Raw genomic sequence first — 26,403 nt, 5'->3', positions numbered from 1 at the left:
CTGGCCGAGGTATTCAGGTTCTCAGTGCATGGAGGTCCTGGGCCTCCATGCGGGTCTTTTGCCACACTGGGTCTCTGTGCTCTTGCAGTGGCGACCTTGCCTCTCCAAAGCTGAATAGGCCCTTGGGCTTAGCCCTAGGGTCTACAGCTCCACACAGCACAGAGGCCAAGTGTGAGGGCAGAATCCTGGCCCTTTTCCCCAAGGCCTCTGCACCTAGGTCCCCAGAGAAAACTCAGAGTGAGCAAGAGTATGCAGTAAATATTTATAGTCAACCAGAAAACGAAATCCATCACTGAATGGTACACAGACTGCAGGAAGCTTGGCGGGGCAGGGCGGCCTAGCTGCCCCATCTTTTGGCAATAAATAAAGCTTGGGAAACTTGAAACCTTGGCCATTTGGATTTTGTGTAAGTCTCAAACACTGACGAGTCTCGGGGCTCTTTGGATGTGTGGCTGTGGGGCGGGCAGCCCACTCACATGCGGAGGGCAGTTGCAGATACCCGGAGGGGACTGCACAGAGTTGTTGTCCAGGGCTGGGGGCAGCAGTGGTGGTGGATGTGGTTATTGCTTGGAGGAGGCTTGGGCTGCAGCAAACACAGCAGCGGTGAGAACAGCTTCTGGTAACTGGCAGCCAGGCCGGTGCACGCCACCGATCCTCCATGTTCCAGCAGGCTTGGCGCATGCACCCTGGCGTGGACTCAGCTCCTGCAGCCCAGACGTGCCTCGAGGCTCAGTTGGCCCAGGGAAGGGTGTGTTGCGCTTGTGCCTCCCACGAACGAAAGCCCAGCCACTATCCAGAGGCCACACAGTCTGGGGTAAGAACAGTTGACCATGTTCTTCCAAAGCGCAAAGATGAGAATATGCCTCGTTCCCTCCAGATGAGCCAGAGTCCTTGTGCCTGGAAATAACACGGGAATCTAGCTTAATGACCAGAGGAGACTGGGCACATGCGCACTGGAGCAGTGTGGGCATCCAGGGTGGTACACTTGTGCATGAGATCTCAGTGCACATGCACCAGGTCCTCGTGCCCCTGGTATGTCCATCTGCGGAGCCCTTGTGCATGTGATAGGAGCTGGAGAGCGGGGCTTAGGCAGGACTGTGGTCCGGCGATGTGGGTGCTGCAGTGGCGGCAGCCAGCATGGGGGCCGCGCTGACTGGCTGGGAGAGGTGTGGCAGGAAGAGTCTGTCCTCGAGGCCGGCTGCCAGCTTGTCCAGCAGTGCCCCCGAAGGCCGGGCACAAAGGCCTGATCCAGGGCACCCGCTGCCAGGTTCCTCCTCGATAGCAGGGATGGTGGACGCTGGGACAGTCATTGGTTCTTCACCTGCGCGGCTGTCCGGCGGGCAGTCGACACTGTCACCACGGCGCAAAGGCGCACGTGTGGGGCGGGGGTCAGGCCCAGGCGGTGCAGAGAGTGCAGATCGTTCGCCAGGGTCACTGTGTTGCCGGCCACGCTGCTGCCATTGTTTACGTGCATGGGTGTGCGGGTGTGCGCGTGCTCGATGGCGCGCAGCAGTGGGTGGGGCATCATCGAAGTGCGGATCGTGGCGCAGGAACTCATGGAAGAGTGCGTCAGTCTTCTCGTCCACGCTGTAGTCCCTGCGCGGTGTGCGACGGGGCCAGGCGCGTGGGCTGGGAGGCCACGTGGACTCCTCAGGCGGGGTCCCGTCGAAGCTGCCCCCCATGGTAGCCACATGGCTTGTACTGGTGAAGGATCGCTTCTGGGGTGCACTGGGAGGCCCATCATCACCAGTGCTGCGCCCCTCGATGCTGGCATAGCCACTGTCCATCTGCAGCAGCTTGCGCGGCCCTGCCACCTCACCCTCCGAGGACCGCAGTGTAGGCGGCGGCGAGGGCGGTGGGAAGGCGGGCGCTGTGCCCCCAGAACCGGAGCTGTCACCGCTGCGCACTGAGTCGCGGTCGTTGCTGCTGTGGTCTGAGGCAGTGGCTGCATGCAACTCAAGCGAGGCGCGCAGGCTCCAAATGTCGCGGTAGATGGTTTGGGCCTGCTCCAGCCCTGCATCCCGCTCACTGTCCGACTCCTGCTGCTGCTCATGCCCCGTACCACCTACGTTGCGCTCCATGAGGGGCTCTGGGCTCACTCCTCCCATGGCGCCTGCCTCCTCCTCCTCCACCTCTAGCCTGCAAGCCAGGCGCAACCGTCAGAGGGCCCTTCCCCCATCCCCTCCACGGCTACCCTGCTTGGTCAGGGAGGGTGGGGACGGATGGGGACTCTCCACCTTGGCCAGGCTCTGCAGAAGGTGTTTTAAAAAACGCTGTCCTTTGTAGGGGATGCTTTTTGGGTAAACATCTGAGCTCTCCTGAAGCCTGCTTTTCAACCAGGGTGTCTTATATGTGGTCCAAACACCTGTGGCTCCTCACCCAGAGTGACTACAGGTGGAGGACCCTATCCTGGGTGGCTGGATAAGCCACTTCATGCCCTCCTACCATTTTGGACTGATAACAAACTAGGGGGATGATACAGTCAGAAGGGGTCACTACCCAGACCAGGTAGTGTCCAATTACAGGAAGTCTGCCCTGTTCCCTGGACCCCCTCTCTCACTGACATGGGCCCAGAGCTTCAGGAGAGCTGCCCTTGGGCTTGGGGAGGGGGTCCTGCTGAGATTGGTCAGGATAGGTTTTGAGAAGGAGCCTGGGCAGGTGGGAGGGGTCCCCTCAGGCTGAGGACCCCACTAGGAAGGGGCACTACCCTGGCATGCACGGAACCCCAGCAGCCCTGAATGAGTACTCGTTTAGTCCTGGTGACCCTGGGGCTGTCGTCAGGGTCCCCACCCTCCCCTTGGCCCTTCTCCAGTTTCCCCCTGCTCCCCTCCTCTGGTCCATGCTGGAGAGGTGGCCCTAGTGAGGCAGCCTCCAGGAGGGGCAGTGGCACTGGAGGAATTTGACTGCCGGTCTGCCCTGCAGACAGGGAGGGAAAATCACTTCCTGGGCTACCAGGTGATGGGGTGGGGCAGGGGCCCACAGGCCCACCCCTGGCACCTTTATCTATTGAAAAATACCTGCCGAGAGCGGGGGACGGGCTGGTGGGGCTGGCCAGAAAGGGGCAGGGGGGCGGGAAGGTCATGGCAGCGCCTGTGCTGGCAATGTACTGAATGAAGTCCATGTGGGGTGTGTCCCCCTCCTCCTGCTCCATGCTCTCGCTGGCTGCCCGCTGCCGCTGGAAGTGGTGCCGCTTGGGGGAGCCTGTGCAGAGGGAGGCACATCAGCCTGCCTGGGCCCCTCCCAGCCCTGCACCCACCCCCAGGTCTGCAGGCACCAGCCTGGGCCAAATGAGCGTGCACCTCGCTGTACAGGTGTGAGGTTGTGCCAAGGCAGCAGCAGTGCCCTGAGCAGCCTGGGAAGATAGGTGTGGCTAGAGCAAGGACTTTCACTGGCCACCTAGTGGCAGGCACAGCTGAACTAAAGCAGATGTGATGATGGAAGGTGTGAAGAGGGAGGGACAAGTTTAAGGGAAGAGGTGAAGCCCTCTACTGTCAGCCGCACGCCTGCCCATGGGCCACCTGCACAGGGACTGGGACCCTCTCACCACCGAGGCCTGGGAGAGGCTTCAGTGGGAAGGCCTCAGGAGTGAAGAGGACAGTCACCTAGCAAATAGGTTCTAGGTGCTTCGGCACCTGCTTTGACTCTAGTCACCCTCAGGAAGCGCAGGCTGTGCTCAGGGCTCCCAACAGGGCAGCAAGACAGACCCGCCCTCCCTGGCCAGGAGCACCTAGGCCAGAACTCACCCCACCCTCTCTGGTGCTAGCTGGAGCCAGGCCCCAAAAAGGGGCTGGTACTGTCACTAGCCATGCCCCTCTCTCTGATACTGTTTGTCCCCTCTCCCTGCCTCCTCCACAGGGCTTCAAGCACAGGCCTGGCCTGGCCTGGCCTAACTAAACTCCTCTGAGCAGGACTGGTTTCAGCTGTCTGTGCCCACCTCCCCAGGCTTCTGCACAGCCCTGCCTTGGGCTGAGGACAAGGAAGCCCTATATCCATGACCCCACATGCCCCAGGGTCTGCCGTGTTGAAAGCTGCTGTCATTTGTCCAGGGCTGGCCAGATGGGCCCCCACCTGTTGTGAGTGAGTGTTACTGGCCACGCGCTTCCCTGCTCTATACTGCCCACCACCACTGTAGGCAATCTGACTGCAAAGCTAAAAATACTATCGTCACGGTCCCCATGAAAGCTTGGTGCGTGACCCTGGGCCCCTGCCTGACCAGCTTTGAGACCTTGGACAGGGCACCCACTGGCCAGCATGGGGCAGGTGCTGGAGATCCCTCAGGAACAGAGACCCCCCACCCTGGGTTCTGAGCCTCCCACTCTAGCTGCTTGGGGCAGGGCCCGTGGCCCTCAATCCCAGGGGCTACAGCTCACCTCTCGTGTCCAGACTTGATGCCCGATGGCTGGGCTCCAACTTCCATTTCTTGACCTTGAAGTAGGGGCTGGCCCCATCCAAGCTGGCATGGCGCCTCAGGCGGGTGAAGAACTGCAGGACAGGGCCTGCCCCAGAGCCTGGGCCCACCTCCTGGGGCCCCACAGAAGCCCCAGGCCCACCAGGCTTGGTGCTGCTAGCACCCACATCCAGCTAGGAGGGAAGAGAGATACTCAGGCAGGAAGGCCCCTTCCCCACTGTCTCACATCTGCTACTCCACCCAGACCAAGTGCAGAGGGGAAACATGGAGCTCTTCCTCCCACCCCAGACACTACCCAAAAGGCTCCCAGGGGCTCAGCCAGGTGCTGGCCAGCTCTGTCCTCCCCAGCCTTGGACAGAGGGGGTCCAAGGGTAAATGTCCAGGAGCGGTCACCCTGCTACTTGGCTTGGGTCCTAAGCACACCCTGCCCAGCTGCCGAAGTGCTCTGTGCACGTGTGAGCACACTGGTATGCGAGACAGCTGTGCATGTGTCCCGTGTGCTACCCACCCTGCAGGGCTCATGCCCATGGGCAGCTTCCCCAGCTTGCAGGAACCCACTGTGTGCTGTGGGCCCTGTGCAAGGACCAGCCTAGGTCAAGGGGAGCTGTGGAGCATGGGAGGCCACAGGCTGACCTGTTCTGCAGCCAGACAGGGAGAGGGAAGGGACACATGGGAGCCCTCACCGAGGTGCCTTCCCCGGAGTCGCTGGATGCAGAGGGGCTGATCTCGAAGTCAGCAGGGCCCATGGCAGGGTTGTAGGGATCACCTGGCAGGGCGGAGCTGGGGCCCACGGAGCGGCCAGTGAGGGCCTTCCCCGGGGGCTGTGGGACAGAGCCAGGGTGGAGGAGGAAGCAGTGACAGGTCAAAGAGCACTGGTGGGTCGGCGGTGTGCTGGACCCAGCCCCCCTCTATACATCCCAGTCAGCCCCTCCCATCCTGAGATAAGGGATCCAGACCAGAGAGAGGGAAAGGTGCCACATGCCAGGTGAGGGTGGGGGTCCCTCCCAGCAAGCCCAGATTTGACTCCCAAACCCTCCATCTCACCTGGAATATGGCAAGGCTGGCCTTGGAAGGGCCAGTGGGGTGGGGCATGGCAGTTGCACTGGCCTCACTGGAGTCACACTCATGGATGGTGACTATCTTGAGAGGCGGCAGGTGCAGGTGAGTGAGACGGGCGTTCTTCAGATGATGGAAATCTCCCTCTGTCAGGGTATACCTGTGCCCAGCATGCCCACCAGTCACTAAGCGGCCAGCTGGTCCCTGTGCTCAGCCAGATTCCCCCTGCCCACAATCCCCTGCTCCACGGCCCCATCCTCCACCCTGCCAGGTCTGGGGAAAGCAGAACATGAGGGGCCCCTCAGCAGAGGCCAAGTCTGCCCAGTGAGCCCAGTAGCAAGGCCATGCTCCAGCCCTGACAGTGCTGACCACCCAGGGATCCCCTTACCTTCGGCCCTTGTCCTGTGCCTTCCGGCTCTGCTCAAACAGGGCTGCCTCATTGAAGGACACGCGGCGGCCGGTGGAGCTGGTGGACAGGAAGCGCTCGGTCTCTGCATCCTGGCCCTCGAGGTCCTCCCCCCTCAATTCAGGGTCTGTGAGGAGAGCCAAGAGAGGGTGGGCCGAGCCTGGTGCTGGCTGACTGTGAGCGGAACTGGCCTGGGAGGGAGCGAGGGGGCCCGAATGACCGCCAAGGATGGACAGGGAGGTGGGCGGGCACTCGCTCATCCGCTCACACACTCACTCGCTCAGCATGCGCCTGTGAGGACCTACGCGTGGGCTTTAAGGAAACAGAGATGAGTCGGAATCGAGCTGCGCCCAGTCTGGTGGGGGAGACAGACAGACACAGAAGGTCAGGAGGCCTGAGGAGGGAAGCCCAAGAGTGGATGGGGGGCGGGGCCTGGGCAAGGGTGGGGCCTGGGTGAGGCCTCACCTTGGACCGGGTGGGTACCATTGTCCAGGTAGGTGGTGGTGGTCTTCTCTAACTCCTCTGTGGCTCTGGGGCAGGACAACAGGAAGAGCAAGGTGGGACAGTGTCCCTGAAGGGCTTGTGCCACTGGCAGTACCCCGAATTCACTGGATCCCACCTGCTGGGATGGGATCCCTGCACAGATTCCCCATGCACCTGTCACTCCCAAACACTGCTGCCCTTGCACAGGGTGGTGGGCCTGCTCCTCACTGGCCAGCTGTCAGACACTCACCCCCGCTCCAGGGGCCCCCAAAAGGCAGCAGGGTGGTGGCCACACACCTGTTGAAGTTCCGGTGCACTTCCCAGCAGCGCCTGCACAGGAGCAACACACCAGACAGCACCACAAGGGTCCCCCCAACGAAGAGTGACATCACCACCACTAGCAGCATGTAGCTGTCCAGGATGGGTTCTGGCTCTGCCTGTGGGGTGGCAGGGGTCAGGTCCTACTGTGGACTCTGGTGGTCTCAACCCACCAACCTTCCTCCCTAACCCCATCACTCACAGTGGGGTGGACTGTGGTGTTGTCCCACGTCATGGTCAGGGTGGCCTCGGAGGTGGTGGCAGCTGTGGCCGTGGTAGCAGTGGGCTGCATTCTGATGTGAGGAGGGCCCTGTGGGGGCAGGGCTTGCTCAGCTCCAGCTCCCTGGCACCCACCCCCTCTTTCATCCCAGGGAGTCAAAGCAGGAGCCCACGCAGGGCAGTGACTCACAGAAAGGTGGGGGGAACCAAAGGCCGCCACCACCCACCTCAGATCAGTGCCCAGAAGGGACCTCCAACTCCCCATCTTTAAGACAAAGGTGTGTGTGTATCACCTGCTTCCCCAGCTGGTGGGGCCGGATGAGCAAGGTAGCGCTGGGCTGGGAGCCCTGCCCAGGAAAGGGGAAGCACCCCTAGGAAAATGGGAAAACTGAGGGTGTCAGCTACGCCTGCGTGCCCACCACCCCAAGAGTCCATAGGGCCCTGCCTGCCCCATCAAGGGAGAGGGAGGGGCCACCTCAGGAGACTGGCTCCAAGCTAGAAGGGACCCGGTAGTCCCCCATGGGGAGCGGAGCAGAGTGGCTGAGCACAGGTCCCCAGGGTCATGACTCCAGAGTGAAAGGCTCCCTTCCACTGATCCCTAGAGGGAATGAAAAAGCCAAAGAAGGAGCATCTGTACCCAGCCCTGAAGAATCTGGTTCCCATGGCGACTGAGCGAGCAGGCTGAGCTGGGGTGGGGGGGTTGCCAGGGAGTATTGGGGAGGGGCGGGGCGGGGGAGAGAGGCCTCCTGCAGGGCGACTCATGCGGGGCCCTGGGCGGCAAAATGGCTGCTGCGAGCCTCCCCACGCACCGGTGCCCAGCCCGAGGCCGGGCGCTTCCGCCAGCAGGCTCTCCCAGCTCGGGCTGGGAGGCCTCCATGCCTGCCTTACGCTGGGGGAAACTGAGGCCGGTGAGGGGCCCGGCACTCAGGAGAGGGGCTGCCCAGACATTGCACCTGACTCTCCCCACGGCGGGAAGGACAGGGGCGCAGTCTAGAATCTCAGACTGGGGCCGATGGCCGGCAGCGCTGAATAGGCTGGGCTCCCGCTCGGTCCTTCCCCAGAGGAAAGGGAAATCTGTACACAGGCTCCAGCGTCCCCAACTCTTTCGGGTTTTGACCCCACGCGAGGGAAACTGAGGCCCAGAGATAGGGAGGGTGTTGGCGAAAGTCAGGTGTCCTCAACGCTCGGGGTCAGGGTCTGGCCACAGCTCCCGTCTCCTCGGGGGTACGGCGAGCGCATATGTAGGTTGGGAAATGAGTTCAGGCTGGAGGGGGAGGGGGCACAGGCGCACTGACATGACAGGAGACCAGAAAAGATGGCAGGAGGCGGAGGAAGAAGAGAGGTGGACTCTAGGGGTGGGCGGGGACGGGAGCGAGGGCGGAGGTTCCCCAAGGGCTGGACCCTGAGGTCCCGCTGGGCCTCGGCTCCCCGAGCTCACTAGCCTCTGAGCCTAACCCCGCGCTTACATCCGGCCCCGGGGGCGGGGATGACCAGCGAGGACAGGCAGAGAGAGGGGCTCTAGGCACATCTAAACCTCCGGCTAAGCCAAGAGGCAGAAACGCCACAGCCCGCGCTGGATCTCAGGGGTAAACTGAGGCCCGACAGGGCAGGCGGGGGGAGGGGTCCCTCTTCGAGGCTTGGAAGGCGAGGTGCAGTACTACGCGGGTTGGCTCCCACGCCCTCCCCGGATCCTCCGGTCCGTTCCTCGTGCCTCGCCGGGAAAGGACAGTGGTCCCGAGCCGACCGTGATCCTGGGCTCTGCGGTCCCGGCCTTCTCCTTGCCCGCCCCGGTGCAGCCCCGGGCCCGCGGCGCCTACCTCAGTCCCGGGGCGGGCGGCCCATTGGCAGCGGGCAGAGATGCGCGGTGCTCCCGGCTGGCTCCGGCGCCCGGTGGCCGCGGAGCAGAAGAATTTATGAATGGAGAGCCCGGTTCGCGGGGGAGGCAGGCGCGAGAGGAGGGGCCGCTCACGTGACCGCGTTGGCTACGAGCCCGCTCCCACCCGCTGGGTGCTGCCGGGTCTCCGACCGGCCGCCCCCACCGCGCTCGCTCGCCGCGGCGTCTGACTCCGTCCGCACTGGCCACCGCCTCCCCTTCCCTTCCGGCGGCAGCGGGGGAGGGGGGTAAGGGGAGGCGGAGCTTGCGCTCCCTGGCGCCCCCTCCCCACGCCTAGCCGCCCTCTCCCGCTGCGGCTGATCTCCGCCCCCAATCCCTGCAGCAAGACTTGTCGACCCTTACAGTGGTCCCAAAGGGTTGGGGAGGGGGGACACCGTGGGATGCACGACTGTCCCCAGCCCCGGGTCCTGGAGTGCACAGACCCCATCCTTATCTTTCCCTAGTCTGGGGGCCCTCAACGTACACACAGCTCAGGGTTTTCAGGCACGTGTCCTCTCGTGTGAGGGCGTCTAGGGCTCACGGTGCGCCCTGCCTCGTTGGGACGAGCAAAGATAATAGAACACAATCTGTGTAGATTACCCTCAGAGCCTGCCCAGTGCGGGTGACAGCAGAACTACCCTGCAGAAACCCCACGCCTGGCAAACCCCACAGCTGCTTCCTCTTCTTCCTCTCCGAAAATCGTGCCTCGTCCTTCTAGATGCATAGACCACCAACCTGCCATCAGTCTGGTCCTGATCCCATTCCTTCCACACCCCATAACGACACCCCTTCTTCTCCAGGGAAGGCCCACAATGCTCAGCAATGCCCAAGTTCAGCCTCCAGGAATTTGCACTCGTAGGCAGCCAGGCCACGACCACTCTTTCCCAGCTCAGCTGTAAGAGGCTCTCCCTGGCCCCCTTCAACACTTCCCAAATAGCAAAGCCTCCATGCCTCTCCTCTTGGCTATGTCTGCTAATGTGGTAACCATTACCCCACACTCCTGTCCCCTGCTACACTTTTTTTCTCTCTGTGGCCCTCTATGTGTTGTATCCCCTGACCCCCACTACATGATGACCTCCAAGAGCAGGAACTCACTTAAGGCTGGGTTCCCAGGCATAACACAGGGCTGGTACCTAGGAGGGAATGTGCTTATTGAATGGATGAAAGATGACACCACTAAAGGAGAGCAAGAGGGAAGCTGAGTGGATACTCAGGAAAGTTGGCACCAGGTGAATAAGGATGGCATGTGCAAAGGCCCCGAGGTAGGAAAGTATGTTTGCAGAAGACTGACATGTTTGAGGGAGCAGGGGAAACCAGCTTGTGGTTCTCAGCAGAGTAATAACACGGTCCCCCTGGCTGTGTGTGGAGAAAGTACCTATGATGAGGCTAGGGGAGGAGGTTAGGACCATCCAAGCCACTGATGGTGGCCAGGTGGCCGAGCTGAGTGGTCAGGCCTTGCCAATGGGTCCGCCAAGGTATTACACGACAATCTCGGGTTTTTGGACCTAACGGGTGGTGTCTTTACCCACGAGCCACACCAAAATGGGGATTGGAAAAAAGCCCAATGGATGGGTTTGAGCCGTCGATTAGATAGATCAGGGCTCGATAAAGGGTCCCGGCCTCCAGGAGAGGTCGGGCTTCGCACACAGTACACTCCTAGACACGTGAGTAGGGCTTCCCAATGCACACCCCCCTATCACCAGGGCTGGGAGCTGACTTTTTTTGGCATGGATGCTGCCAGGCAGGGGCGTGGCTTCAGCGCCTGCCTGGACATTGCAGTGAGCTAGGACTCACGCTGCCCCCGGGGTTGGGAACCTCTGCAGCAGCCCCGCGTCGCAGCCCACCTGCCCTGGGCCCAGGAGTGACACCCACACCCCTGCGCCTTGCACTCCTCTTCTACTCAGCAAAGAACCTTCCCATTCAGTCCGGATTCAGCGTTTCCCCGGAGCCCAAGGTGGGGGGCAGGGGTTCAGGACCCTGCCCTGTGCGCCGACCTGCGTGCGTGACCGCGGAGGCGGGGCGGCGACGTCAGCCCTGCGAGCGAGGCTGCGCAGGCCGCGGTGATGTCAGCGGAACCCCGGGCCGCCCGCGCACGCGCCCCTGCGTCAGCGGCGCGTGGGGGCGGTAGTCGGGCGAGACTGCGACTAGAGCATCGCCGGACACAGAGGCGCCCTCTCGTGGCGCTCTCGGACTTTGCAGGCAAGCCGTGCTGGACCTTCCTCTGGGGGTTGCGGTTCCCGGGATTCCTGAACCTCTCAGTTGCAACCTGATTCATCCCCACCCTTCACACTTTTTTGCACTTTTTTAAAAAAAGCATTTGTCCCCTCCTAACATACTATATGATTTGTTTAGTTATTACGTTGAATGTCTGTAAAACGCTCTCACCACCCACACCAGAGGTGGTGTCTTGGTATTTCTGATTTCTCTCTAGCTCCTAGCAGCCAATGAGCGCTCTCCAAATCTTGAATTCAACTTAAATGTCTCCTCCTCCGCGCAGGCTTTTGATCTCCCCATGCAGAACCGTCTAACTGACATCCATCCCACACACCTGACAAGTGAACCCGGCGCCGAGGCCGAAACAAAACTACCACCTCCAGCATGCCGCGCGCCGGGTAGCGCGTAGTAGTCGTCAAGGTCGCGCGTAGCCACTGGGGGCGGACGGGGAGTTGTAGTCTGCGCATGCGCCCTCAAGTCTAATCCTTCTCCCAGACGTCCCTGCGCGTCGTCCTCCTCGCCCTCCAAGCCACCCGTGTTCGGCAAGACCCTGACTACCTGCCGCTACCGTTATGCTGCCAGCTGCGCTGCTCCGCCGCCCCGGCCTGGGTCGCCTCATGCGCCAGGCCCGTGCTTACGCTGAGGCTGCGGCCGCCCCGGCCCCAGCCGCAGGCCCGGGACAAATGTCTTTTACCTTCGCATCACCCACGCAGGTGCGGACGCTATTTGGGAGCCAGGATCCGCGCCCCTCTCCCACGCAGGCTGGGTTTGAAACCCCAAACTCCCATTCTGGATCTGTGTTCCCCAACCCTCAGTTCGCCAAACCCCATTACGGACCCGGGATCCGAGTCCCACAATCCCGGAACTCTCGGACCTTCCACCTGGAATCCGACGCCCAAGAGCCCTACCTGCCCTTCAAGCCGGCATTGCGTTTCGTTGCAGGCACCTCTCCCGAGATAAGAGCCTTCTGTGTGCTCCTCCCTTGAGGCACCTCCTCGTATCCTTACAGCATCTCTTTGCCGAAGGATTTGGGTGGCTGGATTTCGTTCTCAGAGATGATGGCACTGAGACACTGCCTAAGGACCAAACCCCAAGCGTCGGCCCCAGCGCCGCTGCTCCTGTGTCTCCCATGGCACTCAGCCCTGCCCCAGCCCATTTCACTGTTGAGGAAACTAAGTCCTGATGGAGTGGGACTGGCCTGCTGTGACCTACTCCCCGTATGTCTTCTCCAGGTCTTCTTCAATGGTGCCAACGTCAGGCAGGTGGACGTGCCCACGCAGACAGGAGCCTTCGGTATCTTGGCAGCCCACGTGCCCACCCTGCAGGTCCTGCGGCCAGGGCTGGTCGTTGTTCACGCTGAGGATGGCACCACCACCAAATACTTCGGTGAGTTCAGCAGAAGGTCGGTCCCCGTATCAGTTGATGAGGCAAGAAAAAGTACTGTGGGCACCCGAAAGACACAGTGGGAAGCAAGCCAGAAGCATCTTGCAGCCTTCAGCTCTAGACTGGCTGTGGTTAAGTAGCATGTAGCAGGTTGGGGGAGGGTTACAGATGCTGGGGAAAAAAGTAAAACCATGCTGGGAGGGCTCTTGACTTAGAGAAGGAAACCTGTGGAGGAAGAAACTAGCTCTAAGAAGGCCTTCCACCAGCATCGGTCTTCAAAGCCTCAGCCAGAATTCAAACACAGCCCTCTGTTCACCTGACTTCTGCTCAGCTAAGGGGCTGGTAGGTGAAGGGAAGGGTCTGTGTCCCCATGCCCAGCCACCCGCAGATGCCCCTGGTGGCCCCCTGGTCCCATGTGTTCTCTCCAGGTGCCCACCCCCCATGCTGGACCCCAGGGCTTCTGTGGGGGCACTCTTCTGGTTCTGGGGCTGGTGGTTTCCCCTGAGCCCGGATGTGATCTCAGCCCCAGTCCTCCCACAGTGAGCAGCGGCTCTGTCACAGTGAATGCTGATTCGTCTGTTCAGTTACTGGCCGAAGAGGCTGTGACGCTGGACATGCTGGACTTGGCAGTAAGTGTCCCAGGGGAAATTGAGGCTCTAAGCAGGTACAAGATAAGAGCTCCTGGCTTTGGGGGTAGAGAGGCAGGTGCCAGGCCAGGAACTCTGCTCGGCCCTCACTACCCACCCACCTATTTACTGCAGGCCGCCAAGGCAAACTTGGAGAAGGCACAGTCGGAGCTGTCAGGGGCAGCGGACGAGGCTGCGAGGGCCGAGATCCAAATCCGCATCGAGGCCAACGAAGCCCTGGTGAAGGCTCTGGAGTAGACAGTGCGTGTCCCTCGCCAGAACCTGCAGGGAAACCAAGGTCCAGAGTAGGACGGGCTGGAACCGGCTCCCATGGGCCCATTTTGATTGGGTGGGGGCAACTCCTTTGGGAGGGAGCCATGCTAGCCAACACGGCCACCAGGAGGCAGTGCAGTGCCAGTTTCTCCTATAGCACACTCCCTGGGCCCAGGCCTGCTGGGTGGGGGTGAGGTCAGAGACCCTGTTCTGTCCTTGGGGGGACTTGTCATCCGGGGGGCTGGCCTCCTGCCTCCAAAGATACCACCAACCTGACTTGCCGCCCGCCACTCTCATCCCTGTAGAGATCTCTGCTCCCCGCCACCTTCTTCGGACAGCCTACCTCGTGGCCTTCACCCCATTAAACACCAGGGACCCCACTTGTGTGTGCTGATTTTGTCTCCTACCCAGGGCAGTGGGCTTGGAACTCTGTGTTCCCTGCAAGGTAGGGCCTCAGCCTTGGGGATTTGGAGGTTGTGACCTGAGAGGTCCTTGGGGGCCTCTGGAGAATGGAAGGGGGGCAGCGTAGCCAGTGATAGTGGGCCAAGAGGGTGGGGCCAGGCATGGGGACGGAAAGTGAGGAGATGACTGTGGCTCTTGGGCCAAGACTGGGTTGCTAGACAGACACTTGGGGCCCTTTCAGGTGCCAGGCTGTGATTTCTACCCTTTGGGTTCCCTGGCCCTAGCCCTGGCCCTGCCCCAGCAGGAAGGGACAGGCCCTGCCCTATGTTGGCCTGGCCTGTGGGTAGCCCTGGCTGGCTGCTTAACCCCCGGTGGTGTTGGCATCTTTCTGGCACCCCAGCCCTAAATGAGGTGGGGTATCTGGGGAGGGGTGGCCCTGGCAGTGCATACCTTCACTCTGCTGCCTCACCTCTTCCCTCTTGTAACCCTCTAGGTGACCCAGATTTGGGCTTCAGGTGGTAGGCAGAGGGCTTTAAGGCATGAATGAGTCTTCTTGCCCCCTCTTCTCAGCCCTGAGCCAGAGGAGGGCTTACAGGGTATTCCAGGGGAGTGACTGTGTGGGAGAGCCTGGGCCTCCCTGTGACACACAGGGAGGCCACCCCGGGGCGTGTCATCAGCAGTGATTTGCTATGCAGTACTGTGTCACAGTCTCATGTAAGTGACTGTTGTCCCTGTGTTTGACTCTTGACATGGTGGGAGACCCATGTGTGTGTATGGGCCTCCAGGCAAGCACACAGCTCGGTGGAGGGTGTGTATGTCTGGATTTCCCTACTGTCAGACCGGTGAGGCCCCAGCAGCAGTCCCCCACCTCCCAGGAACCCCCAGCCCAGAGAAATTGTGACAGCCAGGGGTGTCACAGATGCAGCCCCACCCCTCCTTGTCTCTAGCTCAGAGCCAAGGTCCTAGAGTTCTTGGCCAGGTTGGGCACTATAAATAAGACCAAGGAAGGAGGGGCAAGGAGGGAGACCTTCACCAAGACACTCCTCCAGCACCTCCCACATGGATCTCCTGGCCCCGCCCTGAGAGGCTTTAGCTTCCAGCTGGGGGACAGCAGGATGCAACTGGGCCCTCACGGCACAGCCCTTGTGGGAGACTTGTGAGCCTTGGGGGCACAAACCCCACCCCGCCCCTGCCAAACATAGCCTGGTGCTGACAGGGCCAAGACCTGGACAGGAGGGGTCCAGGGTGGAGCAGGCCACAGGGCTAGGAACCAGGAATTGAGACCTCTTCCATAGGGTAGGCTTGGGACCTGATGGGGGCAAGAAGGGGGCCCTCTGGTACACCTGTGCTCACATCCTGGGAGAATTGTTGAACTGTGGGGACACACTAAAAGGGAAGGAACAGGAAACCGGTAGATTAGCACATTTATTAAGTTGGATTTGCAGAGTTAAGGTCAGGGCCCCTCCAGAGAGCACAAAGTTCTGCCCACCCCAAGAGCAGCACACCTACTCCTTAAGGGTCCCACCTAGCCTGCTCCTCCTGCCTCTTCTGCTACCTCCATGATCCCTCTGGAAACAACCCCCACCCTGGACCACTCAGCCTGCAGCTACTTAAGTCTCCAGAGCTTTGCAGTGGCCATTTCCACCTCCTGGAGCACCATCTTCTTTCTGTGTGTGGCAAACTCCTTTCCACCCCTTAACCCCAGCCCCAGCGACTCCCTCCTGCTGACCCAGCACTGACTGACCCTGTGGGGCTGGGAGTGTCTGGGTGTGCTGGGGGTGGGGGCAGAGGCCACAGGAGTACTGGGTAAGAGCAGAAAGAGCCCAGCCCTGGGAGGGATGGCCAGGGTGGAGTTGGAGGTGGGGTTGGGCAGGTCAGATAAAGGGATAAACCAGATAAGTGGACTGGAGTGTAGAACTTGGGGTCCCTCTCTATGCAGAGGGGGCAGGAAGACCAAGAAGGCCCCACCGCCAACCAAAATCATCCTCAGAAAGCCTGCCGCCCTGGGCAACTACAGGGAGAAAGGACATGCCCCATTCCTGTCTGTGTGACCTGTTTTCTAGTGTGTGAAATGGGTAGGGGGTTATGCCTACCCCAGAGGATGGGCAGCAGGCTGTGAGCTTGCATTGAGTGATGACAGCATCACTGGATCTGTGTGAGAGACCCACACCTCAGGCCCCAGAGTGGGGCATGCTGCATTCTCATTCCAACCCACAGCCAGCTGGGAGAAACAGGCTCTAGAGGCCAAAACCCTCCCGAGGTCACAGGACCTATGGTGACTGGCTGCACAAGGCAGGCCTGGCGCTGGTTAATCGCTCCCTAAATGCCCTCTGAGGTCACTGTTAAGGGATGCAGGAGGCTGCCTGCTGGGGCACCCCCACTCCAAGCAGGTGACTTCGGCCAGCCTGTTTTCCTGGACTGCGCTGCTGACTCAGGCTCCCCTTCCCGTCCCCACCCGCAACTCGAGCGCCCTCAGGCAGAAGCACAGAGCCTGGAGCGGCAGAAAAAGAGAGCAGGACAGGGAGCTCGACTGTGCACCCTGAAACCCAGTACCCGTGGCTGGAGTAGGGGTGCGTCCCGTGTTCAGCGGCATTCAGGGAGCACAGTCATTTGCGGGGTGAGTGGCCCAGGCCGGGCGGCGCCCTAGGGCCCTTGCCCGCTGGGAGGGGCGGGGGATAGTCTGCGTCACCACCCGCCGATTCCCCTCACCCCCCGCCCCCTGCCTGCTCAAACTCCACCCCAGGGAAGGCGGCGCGGATAAAGGTTCGGGGCCGCCTGCTCTGCCCCAGACCTACCCTGCCACCGCGCACTTGTTCTATACTTGGGTACATTCAGGACTGTTGTGACCTCCCACTGTCCGCGCCTGGTGAGTTTTGGGCGGGATCTCGTGGGCCAAGGAGGGTTTCCCCACTCTAGGCTCCTAAGGGTGTCCCACTTTTCTTTGTTCTTGGGCCAGGCAGAATTCGGGATATCTCCAGTCCTGGGAAGCAACCCCGGGACCTGGAATGGGAGGAGCTAGGCGCAGCCAGCACCCTGGTGGCGGGACCTCAGACCCCGCCCCGCCCCCTCACCCTAGGCACTCCCCCTCCCCAGAGTGACCTTGAGCTAGTTGCTGTTCCAGCCTGTTTCCTCCGCTGTACCGTCCCAGTTTCCTAATTTAGAGGCTTCACACTCATAGCGAGGTTCTCCCCAAGCCCGCAGTCGGTTCGCTTCACTCCTGTCCCGGGCAGCCTCTCGCCCCTTCCCCAGGACTCCCGGCAGTGCTCCCGGATGGGGCCGGCAGAGGGCGCGCTGGCGCTGCTGACTCACCCCAGCCCCGAGCGGAGCAGTGCGCGCGGGCGCAACAGGGACGCCGCGTCACGTCATTGCTCGGGCGGGTGCGACTCGAGAAGCGGGCTTGGCCCGCGAGACTGGGGTGGGACGTGAGGTGGCACCGGCGCGGGAAGGTTGCTCCCGACACTGGCTACGTCACCGGTATGCAGACTTCGCCCTCAGCCCCATTCCTCGTGGAGACTTCGTGCCCCAAGGTCGAGCCCACCCGCGAGCCACCGAAAGGGGCCCAGCCATGAGGCCCGGGGATTGCCTCGCTTCCGCCCGCGGTAGCTTCCCGGATCGACGCGGGGAGAGGCCACGCGACATCCTGCCCCTTCTGGAGCAGAGACAATGCCCACCTTCACGCCGCACTACTGCCGGCTGGGGGTCATCGCGCCCTACGTGGCCGCTCGCCCTTTGTTGTGGGCAGCGGGCCTTATGAATGGCCCCCAGCGCGGGCGGGGGCGTGGGGGCCGGCTTCTGCAGCGCCAGCTCCGCCCCCGCCGCGTTCCCCTTGGCCACCAGGACAGGGGCCGGGGCCAGGGGCGGGGTGCGGCAGCCACGTGGGGCAGCGCCGCGGGTACTCCCATTGGCTGAGCAGCGAGGCCTACTAAGCGTTCGCTGCGCACCGATTGGCCGGTGCAATGCCGGCGGAGTAAGTAGTGAATGGGAGGGGGCGGAGACCCCGCCCCTTGGAACATTGCTACATTATAACTTTTTTTTCTTGTTACTTTCACCCCCAGATCCTCCGAGCGGCGGCGGCGGCGATTGTTGCTAAGGGAGGTGACGCGCCGGGAAGCGCTGCCCGAGTGGCAGACGGCACTAAGCTCCGCCGGCCAGGGGCGCCTACTCCTTTGGGACCCTCCCCCCACGACCGTGGTGTCTTGGTCGCCGCCTGCCGCCCTTGAAAGAAGCCGAAAGTGCCGTCCCCACCCCCGGAAGGTGCCCCAACGAGCCGACGCGACCCTTGAGCGCCACTGGGATTCTTGATTCGCCATTTGTTCCTGGGACCTTCTCGAAGGGAACACGCGCTGCCTCTCGTCCCTAGTGGCCACCCCGAGGACCCTGGTTCGGGGAGCCCTTGCCCTGCCCTGCCCGGAGGCGCGGCGAGGATTGGCGGCGCCCCGCGGACCCCAGCCCCCTAGCGCGGGCAGGGGATGGAGCCGCAGCCCGGCGGCGCCCGGAGCTGCCGGCGCGGGGGCCCCGGCGGTGCCTGCGAGTTAGGCCCAGTGGCGGATGTGGCGTCCATGAGCCTGGCCATCCACAGCACGACGGGCACCCGCTACGAGTTGTCTGTGTCCCCCGACGAGACGGTGGAGGGGCTGCGAAAGCGACTGTCCCAGCGGCTCAAAGTACCCAAGGAGCGCCTGGCGCTGCTCCACAAAGACACGTAAGTACCGCACTCCACCCCAGCCCCAGCGCACCCCTGGCCTGCTGCCCCCTTTGGCCCCGGCCCCCGGACGGGAACAAAGAGCTCACGGCTTAGGGAAGGAAGGGGGCGGCCAAATGCGGGGGGTGGGGGTGGCGCGCTCTCGGGCGCCCTCTGCTCGGCCTTGCTTGCTTCAGCCCCCTCCCCTGTCCGGGGTCGCTGCACAAAGGCGGCTTCGAGAGTGCCCCGGCTGGGCTTAGGCGACCCCCCCCTCGCGGGACGGCAGGAGCCCCGGGGCGGTGAGGTGCTCCCGGCTGCGGGGGTGGGGTGCGCTGCCGTCGCTTCCCCTGCCTTCGTCTTCTGCCGGTTTACGCATCTGCTCCGCGGCCCCCTCTGCGGCTAGCTGTCTCTCCCCACTTGCCTCTCTCTGCCCCCCTTTGTTCTCACCACCCAGCGCTCCCCTCAGCCTCCCCCTCCCCCATGGTATTTAAATCGCCTCCAGGCTGGGGAGCCCTCCTCCCGCGGGCCTCCAGGGACACGCTGTGTCCATCCCCAGCGGAGGGGCCCCGGTGGGGGAGGGGCGGGAGGGGGAGGGTCTCCTTTGTCTGAGCGGCGGCAGCCTGCGCCAGGGAGGGAGGGAGGAGGGGGAGCCCGGCCAGGCAAAGCCCCTAAAGGCTAAGCCCTGTGGCCCTACAAAGACCAGCCCAGGGTCCCAGTGGTTAAATTGTAGGCAGGGCTGGCCCTGGGGTGGCTGGGAGGGTGTCACAGGGCACAGTGGGGCCCGGGTAATGAAAAACTGCCTTACTGAGATGTAAAGGTGCCACAGTCTAGTGATGGTGTTCCTTGAGAGAAAGGGTCTGAATCAATAGCATGGGGTCCCAGGGCCAGAGAGTGAACCTCGCCCCATGTTCAGTGCCCTGGGTCTAGGGGCCAGTGAGAGATGGGGGTGGAAAGACTACTTACTGTCTCACCTCAGTAAGCACAGAGCACAGACCTCTCCCTCAGCCTCTGCTTCCGTGTCCCTGCCTGGTCTATGCTGTAGCCTCACCCTCTTCCTTCCTCCCCCCCCCACCCCCACCAGCCGGCTCAGTTCGGGGAAGCTGCAGGAGTTCGGCGTGGGGGATGGCAGCAAGCTGACTCTCGTGCCCACCGTGGAGGCGGGCCTCATGGTAAATGGCTGAGGAGGCCCCAACTTGGGCGGGCAGCCCCCTTTCATGCCAGCATGGCCCCCATCACACAAGTCTGGGTTCCCTTGCCCTCCAAGGCAGCCACCCCCCCTCCCAACCACCCCACCTAGCAGGACCCTCCCAGCCCAGGTGCCCTGCCCAGAATGCATACTCAGGGTCTCCTCTCCTCCCCTCCCTCTCTTTGTAGTCTCAGGCCTCAAGGCCAGAACAATCTGTGATGCAGGCCCTGGAGAGCTTGACAGAGACCCAGGTGAGATATGCGCCGCCCCTCCTAGCCCAGTGGGTAGCAGGCCCAGTGCCCAGCAGGCCCAGTGCCCAGCCCCTCTGGAGAGCCTGGGATTGTTTGTGCTCCCAGGAAGCCTGTGGGGAGGGGACTTTCGCTGCCCCACCTTCTTGACATCTTGGCCTGGTCACCCAGCTTCCTCTTCCCCCTCCCCCCAAACACCACCTGACGTTGAGGGCCTTCTCTCCCACGGTTGGTCGGTCGCTGCCATGGGGGAGGGGGTCAAGCTTTCACAAGCCTGCCTTTGGGGTGACCTTGGCCCAGGCTCCCACCCCTGAGGCCTATGTCCCTGAGCACCCCCTTCCAGGGCCACTGAAGTTTCCCCGAAGCGACCTTTATAAAATTTAAGCTTGGTTGGGGGGAGGAGGGGCTGGCCTGTGTGGTACTCCTTCTGCCTTCCATGACCCCTTTGTGAGGGGTGGATAGTCACTCCTCCCCCTCCTCTTTCTGGCCTTTGTTCTCTGCCCCAAAAGGGGGAGGGGTGGGGGGGCATCTAGGCACCCAGCTAGGCCAACACAGGATGTTAGGAAAATATTTAGTAACCAGCCTAGAGGGAGATGAGGAGGGAGGCCTGGGCTGGCACACACCCAGATTCCCGGTTTTGTTGCAGCCTTTTTTCCCCCCTCCTTTTCTCATTTTTCTGGCGGCAGGGCCTCCTCCCAGGAGGGTGACACAGGCCTCAGCTATCCGCCTGCTGCCAGGGTGGGGGAAGCAGGCTGCTGCCCTCCCCTAGAGGGGGTGGGCAGGTTCTAGGCCTCCCTGTCTGGGCTGGCCAGCCGCAGGAAACCTGCTCAGCCGCTTCCCTTCCTCCTGCCTGAGGCCCTCGCCCCCTCCCCGACAAGTAGCATCCTGCCCTCACCAGCAGGCTAGTGTGGAAGACAAGGGGGGCCAGGAACTGGGTGGTCTGCCATCAGGACTGGTGGTGGGGTAGGGGAAGAACAGGGGTCCTGGCAGCCCTAAGGGGGCTGGCTCTTAATTTCCTGGGGCAGATGTGAACTGAGCTCCCTTCTCCTGGGGGAAGGGGAAATGTGGTTGCCAAGGGGGCCCTGTGTGTTTGGTTCACATCCGCCCTAGGGTGCCTGCGTCAGGAGGGAGATGGGGGGGCACTGGGTGGATCAACTGGACTCCCAGGGCTGCTCCCTGCCTGGCACCACCACATCATGCCTGCCCATTCCTCCCCAGGGAGGAAGTTGCGGGAGGAGTGGAGGGGGCTCCCCAGCTGCTCTTCCTGCAAAGGGCATTTCTGGGGATGAGGGAGGGTCATGCAGACTGGGGCTGGGGGGCTGGGGGCTTCGCACTGCTTGCCTCCCTTGCCTCCTCCCTGAGGCCACCAAGCACAGAAGGTTACACCAGCCGCTGCCAGGGGAGAGCTGGGAGGCGGTTGTTCTGAGTCATCCAGCCTGTGTCACTTCTCAGAAACCTCCCCCCCAACCTCCAGTCCGGCCCCTGGGGAGAGTTCTGCGCTGGCCAGGCCCCAGTGCAGCTGGGGGTCAGAGGCACCCCACACCCTCTGTGAAAGGGGGCCCCAATTGGAGGGTTCATGTTTGTGTGGGCTGCATTCAGGCCCTGGGGGACCCTGGCTCTAGGGAACCAGTCAGGGCCCCTCCCGCAGCAGTGACGCCTCTCAGCCTCTGCCCCGCCCAGGACAGATAAATATTTATCTTGAGAAAGCAAAGGTTAGGATGAAGAATTTGTCCAGCAATTCCACCCACTCGTTGCCCACCCCCGTGGTTTAACTGGGAGGGGGCCTGAGATAGTTCCCTGTGCCATAAACGTAGGCAGAGAGGATCTGGGGGTTTGAGGGAAGGGAAAATGAACGAGGTGAGGGTGAGGGCAGTGACCTCCAGCTAGGCCCTGCCCCCTCTGGCCTCAGTTTCCCCTTAAAAGAACCAAGCTGGCCAGGGAGGGCCAGGCCCCCCTGTCTGACCTGCCTCTGTCCCCCACAGCCCCCAGCGGCGCCCGGGCCGGGCCGGGCTGGCGGAGGCGGCTTCCGGAAATACCGATTCATTTTATTTAAGCATCCGTGGCACCGACAGGGACCCCAGAGCCCAGAGAGGGGCGGCGAGAGGCCCCAGGTCACACAGCATGGGGGGCTGGGCTGGGCAGGGCCGGGGATGCCTAGGGCTGGTACCTTGGGGCTGATAGGCCACTCTCTGCAGGTCAGTGACTTCTTGTCGGGCCGCTCGCCACTGACCCTGGCTCTTCGAGTGGGTGACCACATGATGTTCGTCCAGCTTCAGCTCGCGGCCCAGCACGCCCCGCTACAACACCGCCATGTGCTGGCTGCTGCTGCTGCTGCAGCTGCTGCCACCCGTGGGGACCCCAGCATGACTACCCCCATGTCCTCTCCTTGCCGGCCATTGTCCAGCACCACCCGTGTTCCCCCAGTGCCCACCAGCCCTGCACCTGCATCCTCCTCACCTGTGACAGCCGGCTCCTTCCGTTCCCACTCAGCTTCTACCACCTGCCCCGAGGTGAGTCTGAGAAGGGCTTATCCTGTGAACCCAAGGCTGGGCTTTTCTGGGACATGGTGTTGGGGTTGAGGGGCTGGCACAGGGACTCAGAGCCCCTACTGCATTCCTTGTTTTAAAGGCTGTCCCTGGACCCTCAGCTGGTGGGTAATCCCTAGAGCCTGAACACCACGGTCTGTGTTTATACCCTAAGCTCATGTGCCCCCTCCCCCATCAGCAGATGGACTGTTCCCCTGCTACCAGCACCCGGGCCAGCCCCACATCCACCCCTGGGAGCAGCCCCACCTCCCGTTCCCGAAAACCTGGTGCCATTATCGAGAGCTTCGTGAACCACGCCCCGGGGGTCTTCTCAGGGACCTTCTCTGGTAGGTGTCAGTGGCTTCCACCTGTTTCCCAGCAGTGGTCACATGCGCATGCATACATGTTCCCCCTGTGATCTCCATGTGCACTCGCCACCCTACACCAGGCTTTGAGTTGGGGGGGTCCTTGTGTCACTCCTGCCCCTTGGGCACTCACCAACGCACTCTGCACCCCATAGGCACGCTGCACCCCAACTGCCAGGATAGCAGCGGGCGGCCGCGACGGGACATTGGAACCATTCTGCAGATCCTCAATGACCTCCTGAGTGCCACAAGGCACTATCAGGGAATGCCCCCATCACTGACGCAACTGCGATGCCACGCCCAATGTGCACCAGCCTCGCCCGCCGCGGACCTCACCCCCAAAACTACCTCCTGTGAGAAGCTGGCAGCCGCATCCCCAGCCTCCCTGAGCCAGGCCCGCCTGGGCAAGCCCACGGGTGAGTGTCCAGGATGCCCTGCCCATCCTCACTACTCAAGGCCCTTCTGTGTGCGGCTCAGAGCAGCTGGCCCACCTCAGACTGGGGAGTCACCAGCTGCCACTCAGCCTGCTCTGGGAGAGCCTGGAGAGAAGGGATCGTGTGTTGGGGGCACAAAGTGTCCTTGTACCCTCCCGAAGGGGGTTTGTTCTCACTTCCTCCTTACTCCACTCGGGCACCTTCTCCAGGTGGCAAGTGGGTCCTTTGTGAATGTCCTGATCAGGCTAAGGAGGGAGCCCAGCTTCCCTCCCACACAACCACCCATGTCTCCTAACGTGTTTTTACCCTGTAAATCTGCAGTCGCGCAGACCAGTGATGCCACTGTGTCCGGTGGGCCCCCCAGCCCAGGCCGTGAAGGGGAAACTAAGGCACTAGCCTGAGTTCTCAGTCACAGAAGCAGCTGGAAGGACTCAATATGCATCTAACGAATGTTTCCTGAGTGCCTGTCTTAGACACGGCCCTGCCTTCACAAGGTTCACAGCCAGTATGCTGGAACAAGTTTTAGAGACGGGGGAGGGAGGGAAAGAAACGTCTATGTGAGAAACGTTGATTGGCTGCCTCTCCTATGTGCCCCAACTGCTTCCCTACTGGGACTGATCCCACAACCCAGGCATGTGCCCTGTCTGGGAATCAAACCAGTGACCTTTCGCTTTGTGGGACAAAGCCCATTCAACTGAGCCACACTGGTCAGGGCCTTTTTTCTTTTTTTAATTGTTAGAGAGAAGGGGAGAGAAAAACATAGATTCTTGTTCTACTTTATGCATTCATTGATTGGTTCTTACTTGTCCTGACTGGGGATTGAGCCCGCATTCTTGGCATACGGAACGACACTAACCAACCGAGCCACCCGGCCAGGGCTGCGACAAGCTTTAGTGAGCCCGCAGATCCTAGAGACCTACTGCAGATTGAGTGGAGTGAGTGTCCAGGAGGCCTGGGCTGTGCCTAATGCTGGGGGGCACTTGCTGGGGGTCCAGTTTCTCCTAGGGGGTCATGGTCACTACCTCCTTTACAGGGGACCGGCTGCGGCAGACAGAGAACCGAGCCACCCGCTGCAAGGTGGAGCGCCTGCAGCTGCTGCTCCAGCAGAAACGGCTCCGCAGAAAGGCCCGGCGGGATGCCCGTGGCCCCTACCACTGGCCACCCAGCCGCAAGGCTGGCCGCAGTGACAGCAGCAGTGGAGGCAGCAGTGGCAGCCCCAGTGAGGCCGCAGGCTTGGGCCTTGACTTCGAGGAATCTGTGTGGAAGCCAGAAGTCAACCCCGACATCAAGTCAGAGTTCGTGGTTGCCTAGGAATCTTGTCCCACGCCCCTCCCCAGGGTGGCTGAGAGTATTGCCCAGCTCAGGAGGGCAGGCAGTGGGCACTGCAGGAGGCCCCGCCCTCCCTGGCCAGCATCCTTCTGTTTTTTTTTTTTTAATTTTTATTTCATTTCTCACCACGGTTTTCCAAACCCTCCGTTGCCTTGGGTTCCTGCCTCCTCGGTTCAGCTCACACCTCCCCACCTTCTTCTCATCATTTACTCTGTTGCCCTGCCTCAGCCACACAGGGTCCTTCCCTGCCCATCTTCCCAAGCTCCATATATGTAGCAGTCTTTCCAGATGGTTCAGAGCAGAGATGAGGAAGCTGCCCCACCCCTTCCACTGGCTCTGCAGCCCCCCCACCCTCTTCAGGTTTAAGTCAAAAATGTAGATGCCTCATATGCACTTTACAGACAGGAGGGGGCCACAGAGAAGAGAACCCCCACTGCCAATTCTGGCCTTCCCCCAGCCAGCAGGGCCCCGCAGGGCTCCAAACACCTCACAGGACCCACAGCTACACCAACCAGTGACCGTGTATTCCACATCTGTACTTTTTTCTCTTGGTTTCTTTTTCCTGGAAAAGAAAAGCTGTTTCAGGGGAGAGGCTGGCCAAAGCCTACCTTGGGTTTGAGTGATGACGTGCTACCCTTTCCTAGCAGGAAAGGGAGGAATGGGAACAGACCCGTTGCCAGCCTTCGCCGGCCATGCACTGTGCTATATCCTCTGATGCCACTCTACGGCCCCCTCGCCCCCCCCCCCATTTTTCTTTCTGAGCTCGGGGTATTTATAGACTGTTAATTTTCTGACTGAGCCAATAGTAGTTGGGAATCCCTTGAAAAATCAGGAGAGAAATGGCTGTGGGGCCAGGGAGATGCCCCCAGCCCCACCTCTCAGCCCAGCCTGAGGGAGCTGGGCCTGTGGGCTGTCTCCGGGTGGCCCTCCTGCAACCTGCAGGGGAGGGGTTGCTGAGCTGTGAATCGCATGGTTAGGGGCTACACTGTGTAGCATTAACCCCCTGGGGGGGGGTTGCTGCTGGTCTAATTTGGAACCTCCCCGTTCATGCCCATTCCCCAGGGGTCTTTGGCCCCCAGAGCAGCAGGACAGACCCCCTCCCTATTGGGGCCATTTCAATGGGGGTGTTTATTTTTCATTCACTTTTTTACTGATAAATGGAGATGTCTGGGCCTCCCCCGCACCCACACCTGTCTGTCCTATAGAGCACCCCACCCCTTGCCTGTCTCCCTCCCTTTGTCCTACCGGTAGATGAACCCCAGGTCCTCAACCTGGCCCCGTTACGTGTCTCAAGTTAATGGTTTCAGATGTGAACATCATGTGTTAACTGTAGCTCTGTACATTTTTTTGTGGGGGGGTGGGCAGGGAGGGGTCAGAGGGTTAGGGGTCAAGGATTTTTTTTTTTTCCAAAAGGGGGAAAGGGCGGGTTTGTTTTTGAAGAACTGTCCTGGATATTTAAATGTGTGTTCTCTTGGGTTTTGTTTTTTTTTTTTAAACAATTTTTAAGTAATGTCTGTGTCCCCAGGGTTTGAGGGTAGAGGCCCCAGGCAGGAACAGGCCCTGCCCAGTCCCCAGCCCTCACTATGGCCCCCTGAAGAAAGCATTACCCACCCTGGGGGTGGGGGTCAGGCTGTGAGGTGTGCCTGCACCTTTCGTGAGTTTCCTGTATGAGAAAGAAAAAAAAAAACCTACACAAACACCATGATTTCCAATAATAAAGAGAAAATGATAAGTGAAAGTCCGCCTGCTCCCCAGAGGGGTGGTCTTAATGCCTGAGAATGGCATGGGGGGGCTTATAGGGGGGGTGCTGGGGTCTTCCACTCTGAGTTTGGAGGGGGTCCCAGTGTAAAAAAGAAAAGGTTGCATCCCTTAACATCCCAGGCCCCCTCCAAGGCTTGGGGTGAGGTCAGGCAGGAAGCTGCCCCTGCAGAGGAGGGAGTGGCAAGCCACCTCAGGCATCTAAGACCGGAAGTC

The 26,403-nt window shown here is 61.3% G+C and overlaps 3 protein-coding genes across 17 annotated transcripts; 2 read left to right on the top strand and 1 right to left on the bottom strand.

The window, feature by feature from the left end:
* Positions 1-33: 33 nt before the first annotated feature.
* On the bottom strand, positions 34-11,963 carry CBARP (CACN subunit beta associated regulatory protein). Of its 7 annotated transcripts, none has more exons than XM_053930536.2 (11): positions 8,708-10,585; positions 7,184-7,261; positions 6,874-6,981; positions 6,651-6,790; positions 6,336-6,400; positions 5,853-5,997; positions 5,453-5,624; positions 5,092-5,229; positions 4,371-4,581; positions 3,018-3,201; positions 34-2,139 (listed from the first exon to the last, which is right to left on the bottom strand). In XM_053930536.2, exons 3-11 carry the CDS (start codon positions 6,961-6,963, stop codon positions 1,086-1,088), a joined length of 2,199 nt encoding a protein of 732 aa, XP_053786511.1. In that variant the 5' UTR covers positions 6,964-6,981; positions 7,184-7,261; positions 8,708-10,585; the 3' UTR covers positions 34-1,085. The 7 variants fall into 7 exon arrangements, with proteins under 7 accessions (XP_053786511.1, XP_053786512.1, XP_045058333.1 ...); XM_053930537.2 differs by lacking the exon at positions 7,184-7,261 and adding an exon at positions 7,366-7,488 and having other exon boundaries at positions 8,708-8,865; XM_045202398.3 differs by lacking the exons at positions 7,184-7,261; positions 8,708-10,585 and adding an exon at positions 11,886-11,963.
* ATP5F1D (ATP synthase F1 subunit delta) lies at positions 11,452-13,639 on the top strand. 3 transcript variants are annotated; one of them, XM_024568815.3, is made up of 5 exons: positions 11,452-11,690; positions 12,210-12,363; positions 12,901-12,989; positions 13,122-13,247; positions 13,565-13,639. In XM_024568815.3, exons 1-4 carry the CDS (start codon positions 11,550-11,552, stop codon positions 13,242-13,244), a joined length of 507 nt encoding a protein of 168 aa, XP_024424583.1. In that variant the 5' UTR covers positions 11,452-11,549; the 3' UTR covers positions 13,245-13,247; positions 13,565-13,639. The 3 variants fall into 3 exon arrangements, with proteins under 3 accessions (XP_024424583.1, XP_053786514.1, XP_053786513.1); XM_053930539.2 differs by having other exon boundaries at positions 13,122-13,284; XM_053930538.2 differs by having other exon boundaries at positions 13,122-13,639.
* MIDN (midnolin) lies at positions 13,565-26,167 on the top strand. Of its 7 annotated transcripts, none has more exons than XM_024569224.3 (9): positions 13,565-13,704; positions 17,717-18,363; positions 19,424-19,511; positions 19,717-19,779; positions 21,759-21,887; positions 21,972-22,286; positions 22,501-22,648; positions 22,822-23,082; positions 24,134-26,167. In XM_024569224.3, the coding sequence occupies exons 2-9, from the start codon at positions 18,131-18,133 to the stop codon at positions 24,409-24,411; spliced, it is 1,515 nt and encodes a 504-aa protein (XP_024424992.1). In that variant the 5' UTR covers positions 13,565-13,704; positions 17,717-18,130; the 3' UTR covers positions 24,412-26,167. The 7 variants fall into 7 exon arrangements, with proteins under 7 accessions (XP_024424992.1, XP_045058341.1, XP_024424994.2 ...); XM_045202406.3 differs by lacking the exon at positions 13,565-13,704 and adding an exon at positions 16,144-16,278; XM_024569226.4 differs by lacking the exon at positions 13,565-13,704 and adding an exon at positions 16,155-16,278 and having other exon boundaries at positions 22,504-22,648.
* The last annotated feature ends 236 nt before the right edge of the window (positions 26,168-26,403 follow it).

The sequence above is a fragment of the Desmodus rotundus genome, chromosome 9 (assembly GCF_022682495.2).
Source record: "Desmodus rotundus isolate HL8 chromosome 9, HLdesRot8A.1, whole genome shotgun sequence".
NCBI lineage: Eukaryota > Metazoa > Chordata > Mammalia > Chiroptera > Phyllostomidae > Desmodus > Desmodus rotundus.
The sequence above is the reverse complement of the archived record's forward strand: the minus strand, read 5'-3'. Positions and strand labels throughout refer to the sequence as shown.

Excerpts from the sequence above, each read along its gene's own strand:
- MIDN (XM_024569224.3), top strand. The coding sequence starts at position 18,131 with ATGGAGCCGCAGCCCGGCGGCGCCCGGAGCTGCCGGCGCGGGGGCCCC. Across the intron at positions 19,512-19,716 it reads CCGTGGAGGCGGGCCTCATG|TCTCAGGCCTCAAGGCCAGA; the intron begins GTAAATGGCTGA and ends CTCTCTTTGTAG. Across the intron at positions 23,083-24,133 it reads CCGCCTGGGCAAGCCCACGG|GGGACCGGCTGCGGCAGACA; the intron begins GTGAGTGTCCAG and ends CCTCCTTTACAG.
- ATP5F1D (XM_024568815.3), top strand. The coding sequence starts at position 11,550 with ATGCTGCCAGCTGCGCTGCTCCGCCGCCCCGGCCTGGGTCGCCTCATG. Across the intron at positions 12,364-12,900 it reads CACCACCACCAAATACTTCG|TGAGCAGCGGCTCTGTCACA; the intron begins GTGAGTTCAGCA and ends GTCCTCCCACAG. Across the intron at positions 12,990-13,121 it reads TGGACATGCTGGACTTGGCA|GCCGCCAAGGCAAACTTGGA; the intron begins GTAAGTGTCCCA and ends TATTTACTGCAG.
- CBARP (XM_045202398.3), bottom strand. The coding sequence starts at position 6,963 with ATGCAGCCCACTGCTACCACGGCCACAGCTGCCACCACCTCCGAGGCC. Across the intron at positions 5,230-5,452 it reads CCAGCCTTGCCATATTCCAG|CCCCCGGGGAAGGCCCTCAC; the intron begins GTGAGATGGAGG and ends TCTGTCCCACAG. Across the intron at positions 4,582-5,091 it reads ACTCCGGGGAAGGCACCTCG|CTGGATGTGGGTGCTAGCAG; the intron begins GTGAGGGCTCCC and ends CTTCCCTCCTAG.